The 15,163-nt window shown below is 40.5% G+C and overlaps 1 protein-coding gene across 1 annotated transcript in view; it reads left to right on the forward strand.

Moving 5' to 3' along the window:
* The first annotated feature begins 433 nt into the window (after positions 1-433).
* The window catches only part of AMPD1 (adenosine monophosphate deaminase 1), an 89,128-nt gene continuing 74,398 nt past the window's right edge, over positions 434-15,163 (forward strand). The window contains exon 1 of the mRNA XM_089685428.1: positions 434-544. Coding sequence (XP_089541554.1) covers positions 529-544 — 16 coding nt within the window. The 5' untranslated portion in view covers positions 434-528. The remainder of the gene's footprint in view (positions 545-15,163) is intronic.

Raw genomic sequence — 15,163 nt, forward strand, 5'->3', positions numbered from 1 at the left:
AGACTCAGGGGGGCTGAATACAAATGCACGCCACACTTTTCACATATTTATTTGTAAACAATGTTGAAAACCATTTATCATTTTCCTTTCACTTCACAATTTAGTTCCACTTTGTTTTGGTCTATCAGATAAAACCCCAATAAAATACATTTATGTTTTTGGTTGTAACATGACAAAATGTGAAAAATTTCAAGGGGTATGAATACCTCTTCAAGGCACTATATATATATATATATATATATATATATATATATATATATATATATATATATGTGTATATAATATATGTAAGTGCTGTAGCTTTGTACTTAATCTCTTTAGCTGTAGTAGGGAATGGGTTTCATAGCATCTGCTCTTCTAGAAACTACTTTAAAGCCTATGCTGGAAATAGATTCCTATCCTTTTAAAGTGTATAGATCACATTACAGCAAAAGGAGACTGCACACACTAGCAGTTTGACACTCCATCCCAGTACCAGTTAGACTGCTCACTTATCCTTCTGCTGAGCTGTGAAGATCCAGCCTCAAGATGTCAAAAGAAGCCAGTAAGTTTTGTTGTGTGCCTAGGATCTCAGTGCATGCTGCAAACACTTTAACAAGCCAGACACCATCTAGTGCAGACTTAACCTGTGGCTTTTGTTTCACTGTTGAGCAAGAGCTTCCAGACTGCATTGTCTGCTAGTGGCATACAAAAAGCACAAATAGGCTGGTCAACCTGTTAGCACTAGGGATGAACAAATCTCTTTCAGGAAGTCACACATTTCTGATTTGTTAAGGTGTGTATGTATGTTTATTCAGTCTGTGTGCTGGGACTCATGCTATTCCTGATCCTAATTTTATGGCTTTATAAAGTAGGTGATTCTCTGTAGACCAGAATGACAGATGCACATATGTAGGAGAAAACAACTCTACAAGTCTCTGAAAAAATATGATTATTCGAATTTGCCCAATTTTCCAAATTCCCCTTTGCTTTGCAACACAGGTGTTCTAGTTTTACTCCTCAGCAGGACAACTGCATGGAGTTTGCATGTTTTCCCATTGTTAGTGTAGTTTTCCTACAAATACTCCCATGCTTTCAAAATTGACTCGTGCGTTTATGACTTAATATTGGATTGTAAGCTCCTCTAGCAGCAAGAACCAACGTAAATACAAGTACTTTGTAAAAAGCAGTTCAGTATTTGTCTGCAATATATAGATATAAATATTACAATTTCAAGAGCAATAATGTTGTGCAATGCACAGTAACCCACAGCAGCCTTAGACTTCATGCGGCTCTAGTTTGATCAATGAAGAGATGTTTTCTCACAGGTTTGCTCAGCACATGGTCATCATTCTTGCTGAAAGGCAAACAAAAAAAATCACCCACAAGTCCTTATGAAAGGATAACATTTGTAGTGGACATATGCTGAACATTAAAATTGTTACATAATACACAAATTACAATTGTTACAACTGGTTTAAAATAAAATAAAGACATTTCTTGTCAATACAGTCTATAGGGGAACACATTAGAAGGGCTGCCATCATTATGAAATGTGAAAATCTTCAACTACGTGTTTACTGATCTGCACAGGTGTGCAAGACTTGGAAACAGTACTATATCAGTGGAATAATTCAAATATTTAGTGCTGGATAGCAAGCAAACTAATGCAAGCAGAAAACTATTATCAAAATTAGCAGAAGTAGGATAAAAAGTGAGCACTTTTCAAATAAACAGCTGTACACTCAAGGCAACCAATGTAAATCCTTAATCAAAGTAACAATAAAAAGTGCAGCGCTAATAATGATGCGAAGTTATGTAGGAGAAATAAATCAACAATGAATAATGACCAATGAAGTAAAATAAATAAATAAAATTAATATACCAGAATCATATACAGCAACTACAGGTGTATATATATATATATATATATATATGTGCAAACATCCGCAGGGATAACTAAATTAAGAAAGAAAGTCCCACAGTTTCAGACCAATGCTAGTGCCTTGTGTGAATAGGAGAAATGCGCATTCTCCGGACGTGCACTATTAATGTGCAGTGTATATATAATATCCTGGTGTCATCAGGTACTCATCTGGGTCAGCAGATGAAAAGCCCCCTCTTGGGATGATTATAGTCCAGGGATGAAGGTATTAATGCTCCAGGAGTTTCCAGAGTTCCCTTTTAGGGATAGGTGGGTGCTGCTCTCAGATGTCAGGAGTATCCCTCTCTGGATACACTGGGTATTGGGGCATCTAGGAAAATAATAATCCTCCCCACATGGGGTCAGAACAAAAAGGTGCCCATAGTGTAGTAGATAAAATGAAGTTTATTAAATAAATGAAATAAAACAGGTAGGATGCATCCAGATAAGAACATAGTAGAGAATCGGTGAGAACAAACTGACCGTCCCTGAAGGGAAATGGCCGCCGGAGCTCCACGATGCTCCGACGGCGTGACGTCAACGACGCAAGCAGGCCCCTTACTTACACGTTACGTGCCATGCACATCATCAGATGGCTCACCCTCTGATGATGTGGAGGAGCCTGCTCGCGCCGTTGACGTCACACCGTCGGAGCATCGTGGAGCTCCGGCGGCCATTTCCCTTCAGGGATGGTCAGTTTGTTCTCACCGCTTCTCTACTATGTTCTTATCTGGATGCAACCTACCTGTTTTATTTCATTTATTTAATAAACTTCATTTTACCTACTACACTATGGGCACCTTTTTGTTCTGACCCCATGTGGGGAGGATTATTATTTTCCTAGATGCCCCAATACCCAGCTTATCCAGAGAGGGAGCCTCCTGACATCTGAGAGCAGCACCCACCTATCCCTAAAGGGGAACTCTGGACACTCCTGGAGCATTAATACCTTCATCCCTGGACCATAACCATCCTGAGAGGGGGCTTTTCATCTGCTGACCCATATGACTACCTGATGACACCAGGATATTATATATACACTGCACATTAATAGTGCACGTCCGGTGAGTGCGCATTTCTCCTATTCACACAAGGCAATAGCATCGGTCTAAAACTGTGGGACTTTCTTTCTTAATTTAGTTATCCCTGCGGATGTTTGTACATATATTTATATATATCTATCTATATATAGATATATATATATATATATATCCACCTGTAGTTGCTGTATATGACTATTTGTCACCCTTCTTCTGGTATATTAATTTTATTTATTTATTTTACTTCATTGGTCATTATTCATTGTTGATTTATTTCTCCTACATAACTTTGCATCGTGATTAGCGCTGCACTTTTTGTCGTTCTTATCAAAATTACATTTATTAAAGTATATATGAATCCTCACCTTGTGAGACAAGCCATTCAGTTTAAAATAGAAACAAAAGGCAAACGTGCGTATACATATAAAAAACATTAAAAATACATTTCCCCCTTTTTTATAAGTGATCACATAGTCTCTGTTCTCAGGCTGCATAAGGAACTTCAGAACTGGGGCAGGAGAAGCAGCAGTACACTGGTCTTCCCAGTGAATGGTTGCGCATGGGAGGTTAGGGGGTGTGTTAGCAGAAGCCTGATCATTGGAAAAGAGCAGGCTGAGTATTCAGCACAGCCAAAAAACTGACCATGCCATGCTCTCCTGCCTAGTATGGTCAGTTTTTACTAGGAAAGCAGAGGAACTGCTAAGCACACCAGGGATTTCACAAAGAGGAAGCAATGCAGAGAGAACAGGATACTTTTTCAAGTGCATGGTAAATGCAGTAGGCACATATCAGGAATATGACATTTTGGGTTGACATACTCTTTAAGTCCTTCATACTACTTTTTTGTTTAAGTATATGGCTGGTCAAAGTAAATAAATCAAAATAAATGCAGCATATATCTGCAATGCATTGCACATTGTGCCAGTTTTTGTCTTAAATTGTTGAAAGTACAGAAAACATAACTGGGAATTCTGCCAAAAATCCATCAATCTCCTAGCTTCTTGTGTAAGCTGACAATGCTGCCTCTAGTGGACTGAAATCCCAAGCAGTGTTGTCAGACCTGCCTGACTTTTTTCTGATGGACTACAGAACACCCCCCTTATGGTATGAAGAAAAGGGAAGAGGAGGTGATCTGTAGTTCACCAGAGAATAACTGCAAGAAAACAAGTGTTGCTGGCTTACTACTGAAGGGGAGAAGTATTTGCAGGTATTTCCAAAGAGGAAAAACATACGGAAATGTGCATGAATCGCTGTGACTCACTGCTTATTTTTTTAATAGTTTGGCCAAACATGAAATGTAAAGGCCCATACACATTTGTGTGCATCATTTTAAAAAAGAGGTAGGGGGAGGGGCAAAAAAGTACCTAATTTTTTTTTTAACCTTGCACTGTCAGGCAGGTGCTAGCCTGATGATCTATTGGAATGATGTATGAAACTCCTGCACATTTGTACAGAATTTACTTTGTATCCTCACAGAATCATACCATGACTGTACAGTAAGCTGCATATGTGCAGCTCAGTGTACACAAACAGAAAAAGTGCTGACAGTTAGGAAGAAGCATCTATGACAGAAGAGACTTACATGGTTTATCCTGTCATAAAAAGCCTGCTTTTCAGCCCTTTTTTTTTAAAATACGGTCTTTACTTCCACTTTCAATTGGACCATAATGGTTTAAACGTAATATTATTTTTCTTAAGTTGATACATTTTGAAATGGTTATTTTATACCAGATAATTATACCTGCTGTTTTATACTTGTTTTCACTATTTAGGTATAATCTTTTTTTTTTTTTTTTTACAATCTTTTACATGACTAAGGATTCCCAGAGCACTATGGGTTTTCCTAACAGTACAGCAGTTCAGCTTGCTTTGCAGCTCCTTTTGCCTAAAACCAAGCCATCTGATAAGGAATGGTCTTATGACTTGATACATAAAGAATGAAAATATGTACAAAACCATTATACATTTCCATTAACAAAACCAAAATGATCACAAATCCTTAATAGGCTCTGTTCACACTTGTATGTATTTTAGATGTGGTGCATTAAAAATAATCCTACTTTCTGCATGTTTGATTTGCTTTCATCAAAACACGTGTTATATAGAATTCAAGGGTAATGCTATTAATACACATACAAAACACACCCAAAATGCACAGCAGTGATGTAAACCAACCCAAGTCAAATGTACAGTATGTACCAACATACAGTACTGTGCAAAAGTTTTAGGCGAGTGTGAAAAAACGCTGTAAATTAAAAATGCTTTCAGAAATAGAAGTGTTAATAGTTTATTTTTATCAATTAACAAAACGAAAAGTAAGTGAACAAAAGAGAAGTCCAAATAAAATCAAATATTGGTGTGATCATCCTTTGCCTTCAAAACAGCATCATTTCTTCAGTTCTTCTAGGTAGACTTGCACACAGTGTCCAGGAACTTGACAGGTAGGTTGTTCCAAACATCCTGGGGAACTAACCCCAGATCTTTTGTGGATGTAGGCTGCCTCAAATCTTTTTGTCTTTTCATGTAATCCCAGACAGAATCGATATTGAGATCAGGGCTCTGTGGGGTCCAAGCCATCACTTCCAGGACTCCTTGTTCTTCTTTACACTGAAGATAGTTCTTAATTACATTGGCTGTATGTCTGGGGTTGTTGCCTGCTGTAGAATAAATTTGGGGCCAATCACATGCCTCCCTGATGGTACGGCATGATGAATAAGGATCTGCCTGTATTTCTCAGAATTGAGGACACCACTGATCCTGCCCAAATCTCCAACTCCATTTGCAGAAATGCAGCCCCAAACTTGCAATGAACCTTTGCAATGCTTCACTGTTGCCTACAGACACTCATTATTGTACCGCTCCCCAGTCATTTGTGAACAAACTACCTCCTGCTACAGCCAAATATTTCTAACTTTGACTCATCAGTCCAGAGTACCTGCTGCCATTTTTGCTGCACCCCAATTCCTATGTTTTTTGTGCATAGTTGAGAAACTTAGCCTTGTTTCCATGTCCTATGCACGAAAACAGAAACCGGGGCTGCATGTGGGTAAAGGAATGCTATTTACACGCACTCCCTCACCCTCACTAATGTGAACCTAGACTAAAACAATTTTTGAATGTTGATTAAATATATGCTTTATTTGCAAATAATATTTGTTACATAGTTGGTAAGACTGAAAAAAAACAAAACACTGGTCTATCCATTTCAACCTGTGTGTGCATGTCACTACCATTTTCAATATCCTTGTACATTGTTTTCACTAAGAATCAAAGTTATTTGAACACCAACTGTGGAAGGGAGTTCAACATCCTTAGCACTCTAACAGTAAAGAACCTCTTAAGCAGTTTAACCCCTTGACACTGACGTAACACAAATATGCGGCCTCACAGAATTGGGCTTTTTTCCATGGGGTCGCACGTATATTTCAATACCTGTCTTTTTGCTGGGAGCGTGCCGCACAGCGTGTTCCCAGCACAAAGACCGTGGTGTCACTGGGAGCACCGGGTCCTGTTCTAACGATTGGGACCCGGAACTCCCGATTCCGGGTCACATGATCGCTGTGATAGCCTTTGATTGGCTATCACAGTGATCAGTCACTGTACAGCCCGGCCCCCTTGTTTTTTTCTCTCTATATGAATGGAGGAGAGAGATACATTGTATCTCTCTAACTCCTGGCATAGAGGGGGGAAAACATGTTTGTAATGAATAAATATTAAAAAATAAAGAAAAAATACATAGATCAAGATTTGATCTAGTTCAGTGCCAGGGTTAGTGTTTGGGTCAAGGTCAGGGTCAAAGGTCAGGATTAAAAAAAAAAAAAATTGGTATCAGTGTCAGTTAGTGTCAGTGTCAGTGTTAGTGTGTTTTAGGTAAAAAAAAAAAAGACAAAACCAAAATGCGCACTATTGTTTCTGGGCTGTACTAAGGGTACAAACAACAAATAACATACACATATATGGTATTTCTGCGATCGTCAAGAGCTGGAGAATTTATTTTGTTTTGATTTTTGGTAGTAGGTTCTGGTAGTAACAAGAAACACACAGCTAAATAAAAATAATATATATTTTTTTTACTATTTTGGACCAGTTTTCCTTTGATAATAAAAAAAAATCAGGAGATATCCATTACCATTTACCACCAAATGAAAGCCCAATTTGTCCTGAAAAAAACAAGGTATAATTAACCTGGATGTACAAAGTAGTTGTGATGATATGTACGGTTTTACTAACACATGTCAACCTTGCAAAATTGTGCTTAGACATTTAGATTTGTTTTACCCTTAGGCGTGAAGGGGTTAAGATTGAACTGTTTCTTGTCCAAATTCAATGAGTGGCTACGTGTCTTCTTAAGAGACCTAAGAGTAAATAGTCTTTTCCCAGTGATACAGTCGCCATTTAAATATTTGTATATCGCTATCCTATCACTTCTTAACCACTTCAAGTCCGGACACTTTTACCCCCCTTCCCATCCAGGCCAATTTTCAGCTTTCAGTGCTGTCACACTTTGAATGACAATTGTGTGGTCATGCAACACTGTACCCATATAAATTTTTTAGCATTTTTTTGAGGCAGATAAAACTTTATTTTGGTGGTATTTATTCACCACTGGGAGTTTTTTTTTTGCTATATAAATGAAAATGTCCAAAAATTTTGAAAAACAAGGTTTTTCTTATAAAATTTTGCAAATAAATAATATTTCTTCATAAATTTTGGCCGAAATGTATTCCGTTATCTTTTTAGTAAAAAAAAAATAACCCAAATTAGTTTATAACCAAAAATTATAATTTTTCTAAAAAGTTTTTTTACATTTTTGTTTTATTGTTTAATAAAATGATTTATGTTTTTTTTTTAACATGCTGTCACTCTAGCAGTATAGTGTCACCATAGTGACACTGTACTACATGTGGAGGGGGGGTGATTTTTTTTTTCACACTGATTGCTTTTACACTCATAAAGGCTGTAAAAGCAATCATTTCTCCTTCTCTCTGGCTGCATTTTTGCAGCCATTGAGAAATACTGTGTGAGCTGTAATTGGTCACAGCTTGTCACATGGTACAAGGCTTTTGTGAATAGCCTTGTGCCATGCGATCTCTGTGATCATTCACAGATTTCACACGTAGTAAGCAATGATGTCAGGAAGTGACATCTTGCTTACTCCTATTCATGTGATCACTGATTGGCCAATCAGTGATCACATGATTGGGACCTCACACAGTGGTCCCATACAGCGATTTGTGTTCCGCTGTGTCTGAAGTGGTTAAAGGATAAGTTCATCTCTTTACATGTTACTGATGCAGCAGCCCCACCGATCCCCCATTGGGACAGAGGGCAAAGGATCTTCTCCGCGCACCCACTGTCACAATTTAAAACTTGGCCCATCTGGCCATGAGTTCTGTGAATGGGATAACTACAACTACCACAGCCATAGCAGCTGACTGTTTGTAGTTCTCAATGAACGCTAATGATGCTGCTAATGATGGTGCTAATGAGCACTCCAGCTAGTTCATTGATTCTTCCTGTCATTCAGTAACTGCCTGCCCGTACAACATATGAGCAGACAGCTACACTGACAGTTTGCAAGAGCCTGAGTTTGCACTAGTGATCTGCTGATTGCTGGTGAAATGCTTTACAGGCTCCTATTAAAAAAATATATAAATGCACATTTTTTACCTGCAAAAAGATGTGCATGTATTATTTTTTTTTTACAAAGGTGAACTTATCCTTTAAATGCCTCTTCTTCAGGGAGAATAAATCATCCAGCCCATTTTTAGCTTTGTGGCCATTCTCTGGACTCTCTCCAGTTTAAGCACACCCTTCCTTAGGATTGGTGGTAGAAATATCGTTTTATTTCTTGAGTAATTACCCTTTTTAATGCATGTAATAATCGACCGGCCTTGCTTGCTGCACCTTGGTATTGCATGTCATTGCGGAGTCTGTGATCTACCAGGACTCCCAGATCTTTGCCATCCTCCTTTCCTCCAAAGGTTCTCCCCCTAGCATGTAACTTGCTTTCATATTTGTAGCTCCCAAGTGCATTACTTTACATTTTTCTACATTCTACATTGAACCTCATCTGCCAATTGGCTGCCCACTCCTCTATTTTATTGGGGTCTTCTTGTAAAGTTGCTTTATCCTGATATTAAGTTATTAGCTTGCTTAGCTTTGCATCATCATCAAACATTTAGAAAGAACTATTTATTCCAACCTTTATATCGTTTATGTACAAGTTAAACAGAATTGGTCCCAGGACAGAGCTCTGTGGTACCCCACTCACAATTCTAGATTAGTGATGGGCCGAACACCACGGGTTGGTTTGTGGTCAAACATTCAAACCTAACAAAAGTTTGACCATGACATTCGAACAGAGGGGACAATTCACTAAGCGGTATCTTACCACATCTGAGTATGCGGTAAGATACTACACAGGTACTAAAATACCGCATGAGTTATAATATTAAGTCATGTGCTATTTTAGTAGTGAAAACACTCTTTCATGTTTCAGCTGTCAGATGGGTTCTCCGCTGACAGCAGAATCTAAAAAGAAGTGCTGGCCTTTCCCCGGCAATTTTTTTTTTTTAACACGTGGTGTCTCCCCCAGCATTCATACCAAGCTCTTTGGGTCTGGTATGGATTTAGAAGGGAACCCCCATGCCAAAATGGTTTTAAAAATGGTGTGGGGTTCTCCCCAAAAATTCATACCAGACCCTTTTTGGAGCATGCAGCCCAGCAGGTAACCCGTCCTCCTGAAAAATACCAGGCCACATACCCTCAACATGGGGGGGAGGGGTGGTTGGGGCTCCCCCCCAAAGCACCTTGTCCGCACATTGATGGGGACAAGGGCCTCTTCCCCACAACCGGGGTTGTGGGGGTGTTCTCCTTTAACAAGGAGACCCCCAGATTCCGCCCCCCCCATGTGAATAAGTATGGGGTACATGGTACCGCTACTCATTCACAAAGAAAAAGCGTAGTGTAAAAAATGACAGTCCTTTATTAAACACAAGAATAACAAAAATGTCCCCTGAAGTAGATCCAACATCAATCACGATGCCCGCCGCCACTACTGATCCCAAAAAGGAAAAAAAAAGGCGCCTCTCTCAAGGCTGGCTCCTGCTGACTAACAGCCGCGCTGGAATGACAGTTCTTAAATAGTGTGATGATGTCACAAGGGGGTGGGGTCATCCCAGGTCCTTGTGATGTCATCATGTGCTGTGATTGGCCAAAGCATTGCACCTGACCTGTAGTCAGGTGCATTGCTTTGTCCAATCACAATGCACTGTCAGGGTGCAGTGAATTGTGGTGTGTGGTGGGCGAAAAGCCAGCCGAATGCCCATACCGTTCGTGTGTTCGCCAAACACATGAACGACCGATGTTCAAGTCAAACTTATGTTTGACCCGAACATAATGCCCATCACTATTCTAGACCATTCAGAAAATGCTCCATTAACCACTTGCCTTCCAGGCACTTATACCCCCTTATTTACCAGGCCAATTTTCAGCTTTCAGCGCTGCCGCACTTTGATTGACAATTGCGCGGTCATGCAACATTGTACCCATATGAAATTTTGATCATTTTTTTCTCACAAATAGAGCTTTCTTTTGGTGGTATTTAATCGCCACTGGGCGCTTTACTTTTTGCGCTATAAATACAAAAATTGCAAAAAATTTGAAAAAAAAAAAAAAGTTTCTTTGTTTCTATTATAAAATTTTTCAAACAGGTAATTTTTCTCCTTCACTGATGTGCGTTGATGAGGCAGCACTGATGGGCACTGATAGGCGGCACTGATGGGCACTGATAGGCAGCACTAAAGGGCACTGATAGGCAGTACTAATGAGGTGGCACGGATAGGCGGCACTGAAAGACAGCACTAATGAGGTGTCACGGATAGGCGGCACTAATATGCAGCACTGATAGGCGGCACTGATAGGTGACACTGATGATGGGTACTGATAGACGGCACTGACTGGCACAACCCCTGGGCACTGACTGGCGGCACTGACTGGCACAACCCCTGGGCACTGACTGGTGGCACTGACTGGCAGCACTGGTGGGTGGCACTGGTGGGTGGGCACAGGTGGGTGGGCACAAGTGGGCACAGGTGGGTGGGCACAGGTGGGTGGCACTGCTGGGCACAGGTGGGTGGCACTTCTGGGCACAGGTGTGTGACACTGCAGAGTGGCACAGGTGGGTGCACTGCTGGGCACAGGTGGATTGCACTGCTGGGCACAGGTGGGTGATCTGCTGGGCACAGGTGGGCGGAGCTAGTGGGCGCACTGCTGGGCACCGATCATCAGGGCACTGATCATCAGTGCCCTGATGATCTGTGCCGATCCCCGCTCTGACAACTGCCGGTTCTCGGCAGTACTTTCCTCACGATCTGACAGCGTGAGGAAAGTGCAGCCGAGAACCGGCACTTGCATTTTCCTCTGATCAGCGTGTCATTGGACACCGCTGATCACGTGGTAAAAGGCTGCTGTGATTGGCCTTTTACCACATCACGTGATCAGCTGTGTCCGTAGGACACAGCGATCACGGAGATCGCCGGGTGCGCGCCCCCTGGGGGGCGCAGGAGAGCGCGTTCTGGGAGGACGTCATATGACGTCCACCCAGAACTGGCCGGCCGCAGTGCAGCCGTCATTCGGCTATCTGCGGTCGGCAGCTAGTTAATCACCACCCTCTGGACACACCCCTGCAACCACTTTTCTATCCAGGTACATATGATTTCATCAATGCCAAAAGACCTTCATTTATAAATGAAGCATTTGTAGGGTACTGTATCAAGTGCCTTTAAAAGTAAACATTTATTTTTAGAGATTTATTTATTACAGGTACCTATATAGCGCTGTCAATTTATGCAGCGCTTTACATATAAATGATAAATTCACAACGGTTGCTGTCCTCCTGGATCTTACAACCTAAGGTCCCTAACACACTTTCATACATAGGGACAATTTATACAGAAGCCAATCAACCTACTAGCACACACTACTGTCTTTGGAATGTGGGAGGAAACCAGTGCAGCACAAGGAGTACATGCAAACTCCAGGCAGGTGGTGCCGTTGTTGGGATTCAAACCGATGATCGTAGTGCTGCTAGGCAGAAGTGCTAACCACTTAGCCATTGTGCTAAGTGGTTAGCACTTGGATCATGTGGATACATACAAATACATATTGTAGTTGGTCTAATAAGCAAAACTGTAAAATCTGCTAATAAAATAATTTTTTTATAAAAAAAAAATTCTTGAGCTTTTGAAAATAGCTAAGACAAGTAGCTTAAAGGATGTCAGTGTGACACCCACAACTGAGAACTTCAGCTACAGACACTCAGTTACTGTATATGTCTCAGTTCATAACTCATGTTGAATGTAACTGGTGAAAAGTGGGATACATGATGCTGTGTTTATTCGTACACTGTGGCTTCGCTATGCGTAGTTTACAGTCACTGCATAGCTGCAAAAGACAAGGTCTCAGCGAGGACAAAAACATGAAACGTTTTAGTCAAGCAATGTGTACATTAGGATCTCATCACTAGAGAAGTACGGGATTGTAATAGGAGCACACTATGGAATTCATATTGACATTTTCCTGTGGCGGGGTTATGAAGTTACATCATTATCTTAATTTTGTTATCAGCACTTTATAATTATGAGATGTGATTTTAATTAGCTTAAAGCTCTGCTGTCATAATGAGAGCTTTTAAAGCCTCCAACTGTCTTGTCATTTGGAGGGGATATTCTTCTATGGCAGTGGTCTCCAAACTGTGGCCCGTGGGCAAGATGCTGCCCTTTGCAAGCCTTTACCTGGCGCTTTATCTGACACTATTACTCTTAATGTTATGAGGCACTGTTCCTGCTACTGACACCAACAGAGACATAATTCCTCCCACTGAGACTAATGATGGAGCACTATTCCTACCATTAGTATTAATGATGGGGTGCTATTCCTCTCACTAGTATCAATGATGGGGTGCTATTCCTCTCACTAGTATCAATGATGGGGCACTATTCCTTCCACAAGTATCAATGATGGGGCACTATTCCTTCCACAAGTATCAATGATGGGGCACTATTCCTTCCACTAATATCAATGATGGGGCACTATTCCTCTCACTAGTATCAATGATGGGGCACTATTCCTCCCACTAATATCAATGATGGGGCACTATCCCTTCCACTAGTATCAATGATGAGGCACTATTCCTCTCACTAGTATCAATGATGGGTCACTATTCCTTCCACAAGTATCAATGATGGGGCACTATTCCTTCCACTAATATCAATGATGGGGCACTATTCCTCTCACTAGTATCAATGATGGGACACTATTCCTTCCACTAATATCAATGATGGGGCACTATTCCTCTCACTAGTATCAATGATGGGGCACTATTCCTTCCACTAGTATGAATGATAGGGCACTATTCCTTCCACTATATCAATGATGGGGCACTATTCCTCTCACTAGTATCAATGATGGGGCACTATTCCTTCCACTAGTATCAATGATGGGGCACTATTCCTCTCACTAGTATCAATGATTGGGGAACTACTTCTTCCAACAGTATCAACGATGGTTCACTATTCCTTCCACTAGTATCAATGATGGGACACTATTCCTTCCACTAGTATCAATGATGGGGCACTATTCCTCTCACTAGTATCAATGATGGGTCACTATTCCTTCCACCAGTATCAATGATGGGGCACTATTCCTTCCACTAGTATCAATGATGGTTCACTATTCCTTCCACTAGTATCAATGATGGTTCACTATTCCTTCCACTAGTATCAATGATGGGGCACTATTCCTTCCACTAGTATCAATGATGGTTCACTATTCCTTCCACTAGTATCAATGATGGTTCACTATTCCTTCCACTAGTATCAATGATGGGGCACTATTCCTTCCACTAGTATCAATGATGGGGCACTATTCCTCTTACTAGTATCAATAATGGGGCACTGTTCCTTCCACTAGTATCAATGATGGGGCCCTATTCCTCTCACTATTATCAATGATGGGGCACTATTCCTTCCACCACTGATTATACAATGACGTCTATGTCTCCTGAATGATTAATTCATGCAGTGGTAGCTCATGAATAGGATATTGTATGGGGAGGTGGGTGGTAATCTGTACTGCTGCATTGACAGCGGGTGGTGGGCAGGTTTATAAGAGAAAGGGAGGGTGATGGTTGGGGCTGAATGATGCTGGTTGATAGTGGGGGTGTGATCTCGCTATGCAACTGGAAAGCATTCTCGCTATAGTGAAGCAGTCATGATTGAAGACACAAGTCATTCCTTACATGCACTGCAGCCACATGAATGACTCATTCAGGGGAAGATGTAAACATTAAACTTTGTGAGCATTATGAAGACCTTCACATCTCTGAAAAGCAATCAAAAATTGAAAATAAACCACTGTAATAGTTAAACTAAATAAGTATATACATCTGCCTTTTGAAGACCCTCATCCCTCTGAAGGGCAATCAAAATTTAAAAAAATTAATTGAATAAACTGAGTGAGTACAGTAATCATAAATACGTGCAAAAAAACATGATATGTGGTCATATTAATAAAAAATATCATGCATTATCTATGAGCCCTATGAAAACCCTCACACCTCTGAAAGATGATCGAGGTTGAGGATAGGTCAAATTTCAATGTGCAATTAAATTCACCTCAAATATACATAAAGGTTAGTAGAAAAATTTAAAAAACAAAAATTTCAAAAACAAAAAACAATAACAAAAAGTTCATAAAGACATAAACCATAGTCCATAAGTATGAGCAGAAAATTCAACAATCGATGGTATTATTGTAGATAATGCTGTAAATGCAATAAACTTGCTTCAACAGGTCAGCAGAGTGTACACCACCACCAAAGTAACGAATGGAGGCTTACCAGAAATGGAGACCCCTTAATTACAGGGGGTCCCAACCAGCTTTATAATGTAGAGCACTGGCAGGTTTCCCGTATTATGCCCCAAAGCATGGAACTTCCTGGACTCCAACTCGACTGTAAACTCAAAGTGTAGCGCCTGACAAGGTCATGGAAGAAAAAACATGCCTCTTAAAGTGCAATACGTATCAAAAACTTCTTTATTTGCACAAATAGGATCCTCCTTACAAGCTGTAGAACAATTAAAAGCATTCCCATGAACCATATCCAAGATGGCCGACAGCGTGATGACGTCAGAGGGAGGCTATGCCTGACATGTTT

The sequence above is a fragment of the Staurois parvus genome, unplaced genomic scaffold (assembly GCF_062004578.1).
Source record: "Staurois parvus isolate SC_StPar_1 unplaced genomic scaffold, SC_StPar_1.0 ptg000375l, whole genome shotgun sequence".
Lineage (NCBI taxonomy): Eukaryota > Metazoa > Chordata > Amphibia > Anura > Ranidae > Staurois > Staurois parvus.